The sequence below is a fragment of the Grus americana genome, chromosome 1 (genome assembly GCF_028858705.1).
Source record: "Grus americana isolate bGruAme1 chromosome 1, bGruAme1.mat, whole genome shotgun sequence".
Taxonomy (NCBI): Eukaryota; Metazoa; Chordata; class Aves; order Gruiformes; family Gruidae; genus Grus; species Grus americana.
In genome coordinates, this window is record NC_072852.1 from 98,931,822 (window position 1) to 98,947,531 (window position 15,710).

Consider the following 15,710-nt stretch of genomic DNA (forward strand, 5'->3'; position numbering starts at 1 on the left):
AGAGTGATATGAAGCAGGTTAACTTTGTAAGTAAATGGACTATTTTCAAATTTTACTCTACAGCAATGTTCCGAGCTACTATTGCCACCAACAAAAAACCAAAACAAAACCAAACCAAACAACAACAAAACAACTCCCACAAAAGCCCCCAAATCCCCAAAATGCAAAAAGCCTAGGTATTTGCCTGTCTTGTGGCTGGGCAGTTGTTAGTCTGACCCAAGGCTGCCTTCAGCCACCTCCTGTCACTGCAACTCGTCCAGCCCAGGGCAACACTGGTGCCGACGCAGGGCATCATTTTTCCTCACAGGTGGAAAGAGGGCAAGTGGGAACGCCACTCTCCTGCTTGCCTCTTACTTTGGTAAAACTGGCTCTGTGTAATGCGTGTGTCTCTGCAAAGCAAATGGGATTGTTTAGCCTTCGCCTCTGGGCTCCTTCGATCTTGACGTTAGCAAGCTTGGGTTAAGGTTTTAACTCATGCAGGACCTTAAGACAGTGTCCTTTTAAACTGTGTATTTTATATTTTGGTATATAATAAAGGGTCCTCAGGCTGTATAAAATGTCTAGGTTCCTGTTTTGGCATGCCAGGCTGTTTCACTGGTGTACCCTACTGGTGTTTTTCTCTGCCTGGGTACCGGGTTCCCAGCTCTAAGAGAGCAGTAAGGTGTAAAGGAATCGCCTCAGCAGCTCTGGCTGAAGATGTGACTTTGAAATGTAGCTGAAACCACTGGCTGAAATTGGAAGAATATTCTTTTTCCGAAACCACTGCTGGCAGAGGCATGGGACTAAATCCACGCAGTGAAAAGGAACTTTGTTTTGGTGATAGAAGACTGAAAGCATCATTCATCATTTCTCTGTTGTGTGACCCTGGGGGAATGATTCATCTGCTAAATACCACACCAGTAAATTTTCTTATGAACTCAGACATGGAAGAAAATATAACCTATTGTTTTTCATTCCGTTTTCAGCACTGAGCCCCTGCAAATCAGCTGAAATAAGAGAATTGCACTAATTGAGTGCATTTTTCTCTTTCATAAATGAGACTATTGAACCAGGCAGATAAAAATCAAGCATATTTTTCTTTTCACTCTTAGTACACCAGAAATTACTCATATTTTGGAAGCCATACAAATGGCCTTCTCATATCTCTACTGCTTTCATCTTTGCTCATATAAAGCTGTGTGTGAAAGGAACACTGAACTCTCATCCAAGCTGTTTGCGCATGGACTCTCTTGTAGTCTGCTCAGATTTAGGAAAAGCCACCTGAAATTTCTGGGAAGCTTGAGGGAATCCTTGGTCTAAGGCCCATACACAATGTCCAACATCTCATCATAAACGCTCCAGGTTACATTTTAGGCTTAAAGAAACCAACTTGCCTCAGAAGCCTTGAGCCTTCCTTGCCTGAAGGAATGTAGTTATTTTCATAAGTGAGATTGTGGTGCTTTTCTAGCTGCCTATCGGCTGAGTTAAAAAAAAATAAAAATCTTTTTTACAAGTTTTCTCTAAATACCAGAACCTATACACAAAGGGGCATATAGGGGGGATTCTCCTACTATATTTTTCTGGAGGTCTTTGCATATCTACTTCAGAACAGTTTAATTTTAAGGGTATTAAATGTAGGTTGTATCCTTTCTAGAAAGGATTTATTAATATAGAATCAAGGTGCCAGCTCTCTACTCAACGCTTCAGTATTTATCTACGTATCTAACTTCAACAGTTCTTTCTGAAAATCTCTATTGTAAAGATTTCTGACCACATCAAGACAGCTAGAAAGCATTCCTCCTCAGCCTGCACGGGGAAATCAAGACCTTGCTGCATCGTCAGCAGAAAGTGCTGAGCTCCCTGCAGGCTTCTCTGCGGTGGAAACCTTCAGAGTAGGATGCGAAAGGAGGGAGGGCAAATCCTAGGTCACGGGTAATAACATTCCGGCCCGATGGGGGATGATGCACCAGGCTTTCCAGTAGGCTCTGGCCCAGAAGAAGGAACTTGTGGTCATCATGCAGTTTTAACTCCTCTAGTCTCAGGTTTGTGACTCTGTATCATTCTGCTGTGAAACTGGCAGACATGGATTTGGAGGCCAACTTGGAAAATCTGAAGCCAGAAGCTGCCAGGAAACAGCATCAGTCATCGCGAGTGGGACAGATGTTTTAACTGAAAGGTGAGCGAGGTCTGGGGATCCTCCACTTGATTCTCTACAGCTTCCTTCATTCCCTTAGCACGTTTCTTCTTCCTTTGCTCTTTTTCTGGTCTGTGGGATCCAGACCTGATGTTGTGCTACTAACCAGTGCAATATCTCTGCCACCAACAACAGAAAGTTTGTCCTTTGCTTTGCTGTTACTTTACCCAGCCATATAGTTTGCCTCTCCTGGTCTGTTTGGGGTTGTTTTCTTTCCCTGATGTTATTCCATCTCATCTCACCTTTGAAGATGCTGTCCTCTTGCCTGGATCACCCCTCCCCTGCTGGGCACCCCTTGCTCTTCTCCATCTCAGGGTTGTCACGCAGCTGAGCTGGGAAGTGGGAGTTAGGGAGGAAGGGGGGAAGGAGAGGGCACCAAGGCAAAAGGGCATACGCAGAGCCTGAGGGCAGGGGAAGGGGCTCTAAGCAGAGCCAAATGGGGGAATGATTTCCCCAGGAAATCTTTCAGGTTGGCAATTTGTTAGAAAGCAAGTCTTTAAGATTTGGCTTCTTCCAGGAGAAACACTTCTCACAAGATTAGCTTTGCAATGAGAGTTATCTGGGATCTATACTGCTCTGTGGCCTCTGACTTCTGCAGGGCATTAGTGGACTAATTGGCCTGAGAAGTTTGGCCAGTTTGACAAGCCACAAAGAAGATGCGCCAAGAGCTTGGGAAAAGGAATTTGAGGAGCGCTTGGGAAGCGTACTACTTAAGTACATGAACAAGTGTCCTGTTTTGAGAAGTCTGCAGAGTTAAGTAGCCATGGACGGTCTCTTTTTGCCCCTCGGTTGGTGCTGGCTGGGGTATGACATGAGACTGGCTATGGGTACCACAGCCAGGGAAGGAGACGGCTGGGCACAGCTGGGAGCCGATGCTGCGGGAGGGAGGCAGCACTGGGTATCACACTCTGTGTTCCCCAGCTGGCTTCTGATCAAAAGTATAAAATCCCCATAAGGTCCTAACTGAAGTAAACATGCTACCAACAGGAAATGAGGGGGGTGAACCCTTTTGATGATAACCTGCTCTCACAGCATCTGCGTGGTGTTTGCCGGGCTGATGTCTGCTGCTCTTGGCTCAGCGGCTGGCGTGTCTGGGCTTACAGCCAGGAGTGAGCCAACGCTTCCTCTCCTCCTCACCCTTCCATCTACAGGTCGTGACCAGGAGCAGGGTGCCCGTCGGTCTCAGGCAGAGCTGAGAACAGGAAACATGAACCATCAGAAAGGGAGAGAAAATACAGTGCTATAAAGCTGCCGATGAACAGTCTTTCTCCTCACTAGTAATTCTCCTCTTTGACATTAGCAAAACCAGCAAAACTAAAGCTTGAAAAAGAGATAGGTCCCCAAAAAGTGGTCTTTTCAATTTAATCCTAGGGCAGTTCTGCAGACTTCAATTTTTTTTTTTTTTTCCCCCCAGTAAATGAGATTTAATTAATTAAGGTCAGACTCCTCACTACTTGCAGTCCAAACACCCTGCTTTATCTGAAAGTTGAAAGCGTTGAGGTCTGGCTTGGACAAGCAGTCCTACAGGATAGATCTTTTTAAACAAACAACCACATCTTCCAAGGCCTTTGATAAATGACTGAAAAGAGAAAATCAGCCAGTTTCTTCTTGTGTGCAAAGTTCAGGAACTACATAAAATAAAGTTAGGGAGGAAGGAAGTGGGACACAATGTATGAAGTTGAACAGATTCTGTTTCGGTAATCTGACCTGTTACCAGGACCTTTTAGAGCTGCAAGTACCATTTTCGTATGTTGTCATTTTGTATGTCAAAAGGTGGGGGCATATTTTGACGCATAGTGTGCAGTTGGCTGGTAGGATCCTTGCTTGGGTAAAAAAGCAGTGAGATTCAGAGGGCAAAGGTTGTTGCTGTAATAAAAATACCCGAGCCCATTTTGCTGCCTGGATAATGAAGAGTTTCTAGAAGGGGAGAAGTGGGCACAATTTAAGATGATTGCACCAGCCATCCCTCTCACATAGGAAAGAAACTGAAGATGTACCTCCACAAAACTCTTTATGCGTGTGACCCCTCTACTGGTGCCTGCACGTGGGTCTGCTTTCCCATCTCCAGTGGGGCTCCAGGGGTAAGTGAGAGGGGAGCAGAGCTGACCTGTTCTGTCTGTTGTATCTTGGGTGCAAGAGCTACCTTGCAGTAATATTTGTGTTGCCTGTTTAGCGCTGGCTGGGGCTGGGTGCTTGCTTGGGGCAGCGAGCTCGCCTCCCGGTGCGGCTGCCCTTATGCATTGAGTGGCTTCACTTCCACTTGCTCTTGGGCCCTCCTAACCCAGGAAAGTCCATGTGTGACCGCCACAGCAGTAGCTGCAAGTTGTCCTTGCCCTCCCTTTCTTGCCTCGAGTTGCTTCTGCAAGAACCCTTGATGTTTGTTGTTGTTGAGGTTTGTTTGGTTTGTCAATAAAGTGCCTGAATGTGGTTGGCAATTCTGACCCTGGGAAAGGGGATGTGAGTTGCCACAGCTTTTGCCACTGTGTGCCACAGGGTTTGCTGCAGAGCATCCCTCGGCAGGCCCCTGGGGGCTCGCTCCGAGTCGCAGCCAGGTGGATCCCAAATGATCCTGCCTGGCTGCTCCCCTGGGGCAAGACAGCCCCTTACGCCTGGAGCAGAAGTCAGAAGATGGAGGGGAGATGGCATCAGAGGAGAGTGATAGAGCCACGGAGGGGTAGAGAAGTTCAAAATCCCCGAGGGACCCTGCGGAAAGGCTCTGACATGGTGGTGTGTGATGGTTTCACTTCCCTGATCTTTACCTGCAGTGCAGTCTGGTCCTGTAAGGCCCAGTGAGAAGCTGGATGGAGCCCCTTCCTGTGACGGAGGTGCCAGGAGGGATGTTCTGGAGTCCACCTTGCCTTTTTATGAATTAATCTGCAAGGTTTGGGTCGGGGTGTGCATGTGGAGTGTAAACCCATAGGAACCTGCCAGAAATCTAAAACATTATGCTGCCCCTCCTGATGGAGGGAAGGGTGAAATTCATAAATAGTAGAGATGAACACAGACAGAAAGTGTATGGTAATTGTTTCATGTATTTTCCTGTAAAATAGCCTTCTCCCTTTCTTACAGAAAAGCCCAGAAAAATTGCATAGACTATGGCGGGTATCCTGTAAATATAACTAGAAACTTCACAGGGTGCTTAATCTCACCACTGGATTACCATATGGCCAGGAGCTGCGCTGTGTGGTTTTACAGTGAAACTCTTGGGCAAAAGACCTCACCCCCGAGCGCAGGAGCACTGTTGCACCCCTGGCCTTCCCCTTCTGGAATTAGGTGAGATGCAGATGTACTCAGGGAGAGAGGACGTCAGCCAAACCTGCCTTCTGCAGAGACCCCTTTCATAATCCAACTTGTGGTTTCGGTGTGCTTGTGGATTGGGTTAAAGCGGTGGCATCTGCAGCTGTCTCCATGCCACCGTCTTGGCAGAGAAGCATCTCCTGTTCTTGCCTGCGAGTCCTCTGTGCCAGGTCTGGGGGAGGAAAGCAATGTCCCTGAAGAGCCTGGGATCAGTGCCCGGTGTCGGGATCAGTGCCTGGTGTCGTGCTCAGCAATCTGCAAGGGCAGAGATCCGCAGGCAGCACCTCCCCGCCCACCTCCCTCCTCTGCCAAAAACAAAGGGAGCAGGGGCTGCCGGGGCCTGCGGCCCCTCATTTCTTCCCTCTCCACCAGCCACCACCCGCGCTTACCAGGACGATTCTGCATTTACACCTTGCAAGATACGAGTGCTTCTGACGGCACTCACAGCGGAGCTCAGCGGCATGGGGCTAACAAGGTGCAACACCAAGCTTTGCTGCTGGGGAAGAAAAAAAGAAATAAAGGGTACGCGGTTTATTTCCTGCTCCAGCAACCAGTGCAGTCATTGGGGCATAAAATCCCGCCACCAGTTTGTATTGATTAATGATTGACCAGGCTTCCTCTGCCTGCTCCTCTGATTGGCCTCTGAGCAATTTGAAACAAGGTCTAAAGTCTTCAACGGTTCCCCCCGGGCAGGCCAGCTGCCCTCTGAGGGATGCAGAGAAAGGAGCTGAGCTTCCCTGGGTAATTGCTCTGTCCCACGATGCTTTCCTCCCTGCTTTACCGGGCTGAAATCTGCCTGCTGCTGCTCTGCAGAAGCTTCCAGCTGGAGGGTGCAGCAACAGGTGAGTGAAGTGCCCTTTACCTGTATGAGGTTAACTCTTGGCAAGCAGAGAGACCCAGATGCCATCCTTACTGAAAAATATTAATTGGTGACTGGAACAGTAGCTCGTAATCTGGGGGCTGGTCAGCAGCAAGATCAGAAATTGCAGGTCAGAGGGGGCACAGGGCAGCAGAGTTTGTACTCAAGCCGTATATTCAGTCTGTGTATTCCCTTTCTTTGTAAGTGTCGCTAAGCTCCTCAGCACAAGGGATGGAGCAGGTTTGCGTTTCCAATGCACACGTCCGGGCAGCGCACATTGCTGTTGGGAGAGGCTGGTGCGGGGGGATATCCCTCTGCAGCTGTTTGTACTGCCTCCCAGCTGCCAGGTGCCCTGGGCTGCTCTGCCTCCCCCACACCACTGCAGGTGCTGGCCAGAGGGGAGCGGGGATGCTCGCAGGAGGGACAGCCACTTCGCTGGGTGGTTGCCATGTGCTGGGTTTGTACAAGGCGCCTCTGAGCTCCCGGGGACAAAGGCGAGCTGAGAGTAACGCACTGGGATGAAGCAGGCAGATGAGTCCGGGGCTCGGCTTTGCTGTGCGTGCCAAGGAGCCTGCCTGCCCTCTGTTCCTGCGCCACCTTCCTCCTCGCTGTGGGAAATGCACAGTGTAGGCTAATGATGTGATGGCCACCCATGAGACCAAGATGTCTGAGGTCTCCCAGCGTCTTGCATGGCCTTGTGGTGAAGTTCCTTGCTCCAGTGCTCTGACTGGATGCTTCAAAGCACTATAGGCTTCCACGAGTGAATTGCTTTTTGCGTCTCTCTGATTTTGGGGTTTGGTTTGTTCCTAGGTTTGAAGGAAGCTGTGAAATCTGACAGCATTATTGCAGCAGCCCTTGGTGGAGAGGCAAATTTCTATTGCAACTTCTCACTCTCGATGGATGTTTTGCAAGTCACCTGGCAGAAGAGAAACGGGTCCTCCTTCCAGAACATAGCCACCTATAGCTTTAACCACGGGCCGAGGCTAATAGAGCCATTTCAGAAGAAGGTGCGTTTCACTACAGCAACCCTGAAGGCCTCAGCTATCACTCTCCAAAATCTCACATTTGAGGATGAGTCCTATTACCAGTGCATTTTCAATGTGTTCCCTCATGGCTCTTTCAGCAAAGATATATACCTCAACATCCAAAGTAAGTTTTCCACTAACACCTTCTCACTTTCTGGCACTCGGCACAGGTCTGATGTAGTCAGGAGGTGGGTAAGGCATTATCCCCTCAACCACATGGAGACTTTCCATGCAGCAGCATCTCCTCAGTGGAGAGTCTCCAGAATTGCAATACCTTTCCTCAGAGGTGAAGGTAAATAAGCTGGGAGATGCTTTCGGGTAAGAACCCCCATACAGAGAGGTGACCGTAAACTCACCAGAGAGTGTAAAAACTACCTTATTTTTTCATTCTCAGCAATTTCTGAGCTAAAAGTGGGATATGATTCCCACTTGTCCTCCAAGGGTCTCCTCACTGCAGTCTGCTCAGCAACAGGAAAGCCTGCCCCCAAAATCACTTGGCTGGATAACAGCGGCCCGGATGAGCCCTCTGAAATACACCACATCCAAAATGCAAATGGAACAGTAACAGTGGCAAACAGGTGTACCTTCTCTGCCAACCACCTCCGTGCCTTGACCTGCCTCCTCGACCACCCACAGGGAAGGAAAATGAAGGCACTTTACCTGGAAAAAGAAAGGGAAGGTATGGAGAGGTGGGGCAATGTAGTGGGGAGTGCTTAGGAAAGGATGTGTGACTGTGGGACCGCAGCTTGTGCTTATGTAGGTCTTACTAGTCATTTTTCTGGGTATTCAGATCTCATGCTGGATGAAGATTTCATGATTTGAAACCATCCAGAAGACTTGCCCCTGCAGTACCTTTGTGTATGTGTGGTGGGTGTGTGCATATGTATGTATAATAAGCATATAGATTTGTGTGTGTTTACATATGTCTCTGTATGCTTATATTTCTACACTATCGCTGATTTAGAGTGGATGCGACCAGCTCTCCAGCAGCATCCACAGCTGGAGGGTACCAGCAGAGCAGGCCCCTGGCTGTCGAATGCTGGGGAACAACATTTTGCATGGAAGATCTTGCAGGAGAGTATGTCTCACAAAGGATGGGAGACTTTCCTCATGATAAAATTTCTTCATGCAGAAAGAGAAACACAAATACATTAGGAGTAAAAATGGTGGGTTTTGGTTGCCCCAAAATCACATAAATGTGAGACATTATTGGTATTTATTTTAAAAATAAACTAATTCCTCACCTACCACGGTGTTACGCTGTTCCTTTCTCTTCTTCAAAGAATAAATGAGCACAAACTGATGAATGTTCCACTTCAGTCCCAACCTCTGGAAGAGGACACAAGAAACATGTTGACATCCCTCTATATTCTGTGTCAACTTACTACTTTCATTTGTAGGTGATCAGAAGAGCATAATCATCATGGCGGTCTTAACAGTTGTGGTGTTCTTAACAATCTTTATCCATTATGTCATAAGGCTAATCAACAGAAAAAGGAAAAGGTAAGAATCATTTACATTTTCTTGCAAGTGACACAGGTGGCCTGTGTTCACCTTGCAATTTACCTTTCTGTTCCTTGTTGGTGTTTTTATATACCTGCCCTGGAAACTTATCCAAGTGGTAACCGCATCTTTAAAATAGCAAGATTCACTCTAAATGCTGGGAGATTTCTAAGAATTATGTGACTAGCTAATGTGTTTTTTCTCCAGACAGGAGAGACACAGTGCACCCAGAACACCTGCAGAGGAGAAAGGCTTGCACCAAGACCGAAGTGAGGAAGCCATGAGCCTGCACACACTGAAGGACCAGCACATTGTTTATCAAAATGAGGTAATGCAAACACCCAAGTCTTCCAGTAATTTTTCACATCTTTCAAAAGCCTTGGCAACACTTACCAGGAATGTGACAAAAGCCTTCCATCGAGAGCTGGGGTCCACTCCTGTTGCCATGTCTCTGCTGCATGGGACAGCCACTCTGGGTAGATGACACCATACGTGCCCCATCTAACCGGGGGCTTGAAGGAGAAAAGTTAGCCAACGGTTAAGTGGAAAGGCAGGGAAGAGGTACTGGAAATGCCCAGGAGGACAGATGGCATGTCCCGTCTGGGGGAAGGCGAGGGAGCGCTGCAGAGCTCAGGCGCTGTAACCAGCAGCCTCACACAGACGTTTCCCAGGAAATTCTGCCCTGCCATGCTGGTCATACAGGCACGAAGGTGCTCTGGAGGGCTGGTGGTGTGCACAGACAAAAGCAGTAAGTGACCACAGCTGGGAGTCACCCCCACTATCTGCTTTCCTCTGACATCCCACAGATTCCCTTTTTTCCTTGCAAGCTCTTGCTAGCCCTGTGCTGTGAAGGGGAGCCCTTCTGTCCTCTCGTCAGTTCTCTCTGCCAGATAACGTAGAGCTTTGTTGCGGTGACCACACCACTGTGCTGGGTCTTTTGCAGAAGCGGACACCAAATTCCTCACTTCATGAAAGGCTGTCAGGTGAGAAGAGAAACCTGAGAGAGAAAAAGAAATACAAGCGCTTGTTTCCAGAGAAAATTGAGAACCTGAAGAGCAACACTGAGAGGCAATGTAAGGTATGGATCAGGGAGCTCGGCTGCACACCCATCAAGGAGGATAGAGAGGCAACAGCAGGTGGGGAGTCTAAATGACATCTCGACGTGGCTGCTCCCCAGCCCAGCACAAGAAGAGCCGTCAGCCCACTAAAGACCCATCTCCACAAGCCCAGAGGAGCCCAGGGACCCAAGGGCAGGTGGGGAGCTCAAACTAAGGACTCAGAGGAAGGAACACCTTGCCAAGACCCCTCCCAGGAATGTCCCAGGAGATCCTCAGCCCCAGGGTCCGCGTGTGAAACCCACCCAGATGAGTCATCAGTGGAGCACTTTTCGAACCAAGGGAGCGATCGCTTAAAGGGGTGTAGACACACGATAAGATGCAAGGGAAGAACGTTTTGGGATTGCACAGGACTTATTACGGGATGCGTAGGCAATGGGGAGAAAGGGAGGAATCAAGGGGATGTGGAGATGAAAAGGCCTGGGAAAATGGAGGGATAAAGGGATAAAAGGGTCTGGTATCACATATGCATGAGGCTGATCAGTATGCTTGTCTGGCTGTGCCTGGCGCCTGGTCACCATGGTGTATCCTGTCTTCTCATTAAACTCCATTTCTAACTCTTTTCCCGGGTGAGAGACTCCCTAAGCAGTGTGCACATGTGTATGGGGGCCTGGTGCTGGCCACTGGGCTGGGACCATGGGCTGGTGGGCACAACTGAGGAGACCTGAGGGAGAGGAACCAATTGCCAGCCACCAGCCTGGACCAGGGGCAGAGCCTGTCTGTCCCTGGTGCGGCACCTGCAGCGAGTGTGGGTGAGCGTGCAAATGCCAGCAAGGATCAAGCCAGACAAGCCGGTGAGTAGGTGACATGTCCTGGGATGCCCTTTGATGTTTCACAGGTAATCAGGTAGGAGGAACTGTGCTGCCAATGCTGCAAGACCCATGGAAATGTACCAAGATTGGTATTTCGAAAAAAGTTATGTTTTTAAGGGCTCGAGGTAGAAAGATTCCCCTCCAGCTCTCTGTATCGTTCCACGAGGTGTGTTAGAAATGTCCCTCCAATGTGTTTGCAAAGGCTCTTCTAACAGCTTCTGTCACGGTGCAGCCTCAGTGCAGAGCGCTTTCTTTTATAATAGCAGAGTACCCTCTAGTGGGAGAGATCCCAAATGAAAGTGAAAACGCCTCCAGTGAGTCTCCCATTAAAACAATAGCAACTCAGGAGTGCTATTTTTTTTTCTCTTTGGACTTTCAAATAGTCTTTTGGTATCCAGCAACCCTACCCACTTATCGAGAAATTACAATCCCTGTGTCCAAAGACTTTCAGGAACAACATGACGAAATGACTTCGAGTGTTGTTCTGTGGTGGACGCTGACTGCGGTCCTGCCTTGCTCTGCTGAAGAAAGAGCTCTTGCAAAGGACCAGGGAAGGCAATGTGCAAATGTTCCCAGGTCTGTCCTCCAAGCTGCCAGGCTGGTCTGCGATGGACAAAAGAAGGTGTGCTAGAGGAGAAGTGGGAATGGCAGGTGTTCGGTAGTACCTGGGAAGGCATCTACACTGCCAAAATCCCTCTGACAAGTTCTGCCCAGGGTTGCCTCCTGAGAGCTGGATTTTCTGCAGCTGGGCTTCTTGGCTAATGGACCTTTAGAAAACAATCTTGGGTTTCTTGGCCAAGGGACCTATAGAAGTCTATCTCAAGTGATGTTTTAACTAAGAGTTGCTCAGCATTTAAAGGACAAATGTTTCCTGCATTCTGAAAATCATGTGCTGATTCAGCTTGCCTTGAAGTTTTATCGTGTCGCATGCATGTAGGTGTTGTGGTGAAGCCCCAGGCAGCGGCTGAGCATCACGTGGCCGCTTGCTCACTCCTCCCATCTCGGCAGAATGGGGACGAGAATCGGAAGAAAAAGGTAAAACTCATGGATTGGGATAGGGACAGTTTACTGGGACAGCAAAGGAAGAGGGAAATAAAGACAACAGTACTTAGAATATACAAAACGAATTATACACAATGCAATTTCTCACCCTACAACTGCACAAGACTGCATGCTCAGATGGTCCTGGAGCTACTGCTTCTCTCTGACTAGCCCTCTTTTATGCTGAGCATAAGAGTTGTATAGTATGGAATACCCCTCTGGCTAATTTGGGTCACCTGCCCGGCTGTGTCCCATCCCAGCTTCTGATGAAAATTAACTCTATCCTAGCTGAAAACCACGACATTATCCACCCCTTGTTCTATACCATGTACGTTATGCCCAGATCCTACAGTGTCAAATTAATCACTGCCACTTTCACTGTCTTTGAGATATGTGTATATATGCATACATAGATATCATTCCCTTAGTCCAATGGGTCATCCCTCTAAAATGTCCATTGAGTTCATGTAGTCTGTGACTGCAGGCTCTATCCGACATAAGAGTATCTCAGGGCAGGAGAGATGGTGTGTGCTGTTGGATTGTTGCATGCTGCATCTGGAGCTCATGGCTGGTGTATCAGGTGCAGTTCATGCCCATGATCTGCAGGTTGAAGATGTTGATTTTGAGGAAGTTGCTGGGCACCAGTTGCTGAAGTCAGTTCTAGTTCCAGCATCACTGCACTTTGCTTGGTTTCATCAAAGTTCATCCTTCATTAATTTAGGTGATCCTTACTGTAATACCATTGATACATCATATAGTAAATGTAGTAGTGATGACATACAATGGCAGGATTATTTAGCAATTAACATCATACAATTTAATTTATTGTCTATTCTCACCCAAAATCAAATCCCCTTGAGGTACGCATTGGACTTCCCCATCTTTCCACATTACCCACCAAGTGCTCCCAGGTCCTTGAGCAAAAGCAATCCTGTGGGATGGGTTTGCCTTTGCCTGAAGCAATATAACAACTTTGTTTTAGCACACTCTGGTCAGATCTGCCATTGTTTCAAATGCTTCAGGCCCCATGCTGAGCACCAAAAAGAACTGTCGTAGTTTAGCCCCAGCCAGCAGGTGGGACGTGTGGAGAATGGGAAGACAAAAGTAAAACTTGTGGGTTAGGATAAGGATAGTTTACTGGAACAGCAAAGGAAGAGGGAAATAACAACAACACTTAGAATATAAAAAAAATTAGTGATACACAATGCAATTTCTCTCCCCATGACCTGATGACTGCACACTCAGCCCATCCCTGAGCCGCTGCTCCTCCCCAGCCAGCTCTCTTTTATGCTGAGCGTGACATCATATGGCATGGAATACCCCTTTGGCTAGTTTGGGTCACCAGTCCTGGCTGTGTCCCATCCCAGCTTCTTGTGACAATTAACTGTATCCTAGCCAAAACCAGGACAGTAGGTTACAATGAGGGGCTTCAACTTGGCGTTCCTTGAATGAGAGTTTTCTGAGATTAAATGCTCTTTTTTTTTTTCCCAGAGAAATTATCTGTGGTTTTTTTCCATGGCAGTCATGGACACGTGGCTATGATTCAAAGCCATCAATATACGTGTATAAACACGACAACAGAAGAGGGGGCAAGTGTGTTTAACTACTGCTTTTCAAAAATAACTTTTTCCCAGGAAATGGAAATTGTAGAGAGAAATGTGCAGGCTCAGTGCTGTGAGATAGCAACCAGTGGTACTCCAGCTGTGTGGTTCAAGAAGTGAAGAGTTCCTTCAGTGCTGAAGGAGGGGGAAAGGAATGGCCTCACCTCTGTACTTCTGGCAGTGAGTACATGATTTATCCTTGGTGGAAAAGTGTAGTTTTTCTAAGACTAAAATGTTAGATTTAGTGATTGAGAAGGAAAAATGAAAATATGATGAAATGCACACCAAGGATTCGGAAAACAAATAAGCAGAAAAAGTGTCAATTTTTCCAGGAAGTCTCACTTGATGGCTTTTTTAAGAGTCTAGTACTTACCTCAAAGTGAAGAATGAAGAATAAACGTCATTTGTGACAGAAGAGATTTCAGATTGCCTCCTCCACCAGCACACAGGGTGTATTGCAGGTGAAGAAATAAAAGGAGAGGAACAAAAAACTCTCTGGATTTTAGGACAAGAGGTCTCTGCTTATTCTTTTTCTCACTAACTTCAAAGGCTTTGTCACGCCAGAGAGTCGGTGTCAGTTGCGCCTCCACCAGCTCCAGAGAAGGTGGCATACAGAGAACTTTGCAAAACTTGGCAGAGATCACCGAGCTGAGCTAGGTCCTTGTAAAAAGAAGTGGTTGACATGAAAGCACAGAATAAGGCATAAAGGGACTTTTGTGTCTTGTTCTTCTATGACTATAAAAAGATTTTTAATTTTCTGCCATTGCTGGTCTGCCTGGAGTACTTTCCATTTGCCTCTCTCTGCCCTAAGGTTATCTCTGGTCTTCATCCTTTCCTTGTTCAGCTCTAGTTTCCTCCCTCTTTTCCAAAGAAGCAGCCCTCTTACTTTCCAGACCCTTCCATCATTTTCTTCTTTCTTTTCCCCAGCCCATTGAAGGAGCAGTAAAATCTGGATAAATATAGAACTTTTCCACTTCAGTAGATGTGAGTTACAGGGTGAGCTCATATAAAATATCACTCAAGTTCCCCAAATGCCCCCTTTATTTTTGTGAAATAAAGGCAGGAAGATGTCCCTGGGACTTCCTTGCTTCTGTCACTTTAAAGGCACAGGGCACTTTCTGATAAATATATTTTAAGCTGTGTAATCTGCAGTTCTCGAGTTCCCTCTGAAATCCCCTCAACTATAGTGAAGGCAGGTGAGCACAGGAGACTTGCTATCACATTTTTCTCTTTATGAGAAAACTTTGTTATCTTTATGAGAAAAATGTGTGTGAAGGATGTAGGTATGTCAGTCTCAAACAACAAGTAGTAGGTTAGTTGCAGGAGACCTGATCTACTTTAGAGGGAACCCATTCTCTACTCAAAACAAAAAGGGGAAGGCCAGCAGAGGGAAATTTAAATGACTTGAGACATACTCGTTGGTCCTAGAAGATAGAAGAAAATGTTTTAAAAAGGTAGAGGTGGACCTTGGGCTTCGTTTTTTTTTAGCTGACAGAGGAAGGGCTCCACTAAATCAAGCACTGTGATGGAGAAGATATCTCCAAGGACAGCTGTATCCAGCTGGAAGAGCCACTGCCCTGACCGCCAGCCTACAGCAACAAGTTAGATCTCATCTGGTGGGAGTAGTAGGAGCTTTATTTTTTTGCAGGTCAAAAAGCCCTGAGAGCAGCAGAACTGGCAGGGTTAACACATGGGTGAGCCTGGGATGACTGGTCCTCTTTCTTTGGAGAGCTGTTTCAAATACTTCCACACATCTGTGTCTTAAATAAGAAAGGGTTTCTGGATTTATGTGTGCTCTTGGCCACTTTATGGGCATCTTTGCCAAGTAATTTTGGCAGGGGCTTGAAATTGTGCCAAGTCTGATATTTTTCCCATGAGCAATGATGTTTTAAACCAGGAGACCTTCTAGGGCCTTGCAAGAGAAATATTACAATTGGTATGAAACATGTATGAACGTGTGTGTGTGTGTGTGCGTGCGCTCATGAAAGCAGCTGAAGAGACAGCAAACAGCAGACACCAAACAACTTGTATTGATTGCAAAGGATGGTGTTTCTAATTAATCAAATTGAGAAATTAGTTGTTTCCATCAAGCCTGGGACAAGTCTGGTAAAACTACAACAGAGACAGCTTGTCAGTGGAAGAGCCTGCAGTCTAACAACAGGAAGATAGCAGCCAGATTGCCCTGTATCACTCATGCTGCCCCTTTTCCTCTCAGCCCAACAGGAAGGTAGCAACAAAAGCAAAAGACCACTCCCAATGATATAAAAGACATATCTCAAAATCA

The 15,710-nt window shown here is 47.1% G+C and overlaps 1 protein-coding gene across 1 annotated transcript; it reads left to right on the forward strand.

The window, feature by feature from the left end:
- Positions 1–6,195: 6,195 nt before the first annotated feature.
- Positions 6,196–10,330, forward strand: LOC129200946 (OX-2 membrane glycoprotein-like). The gene is made up of 6 exons (XM_054812202.1): positions 6,196–6,312; positions 7,140–7,478; positions 7,749–8,033; positions 8,755–8,857; positions 9,065–9,185; positions 9,801–10,330. Exons 1-6 carry the CDS (start codon positions 6,231–6,233, stop codon positions 10,008–10,010), a joined length of 1,140 nt encoding a protein of 379 aa, XP_054668177.1. The 5' UTR covers positions 6,196–6,230; the 3' UTR covers positions 10,011–10,330.
- Positions 10,331–15,710: the final 5,380 nt, after the last annotated feature.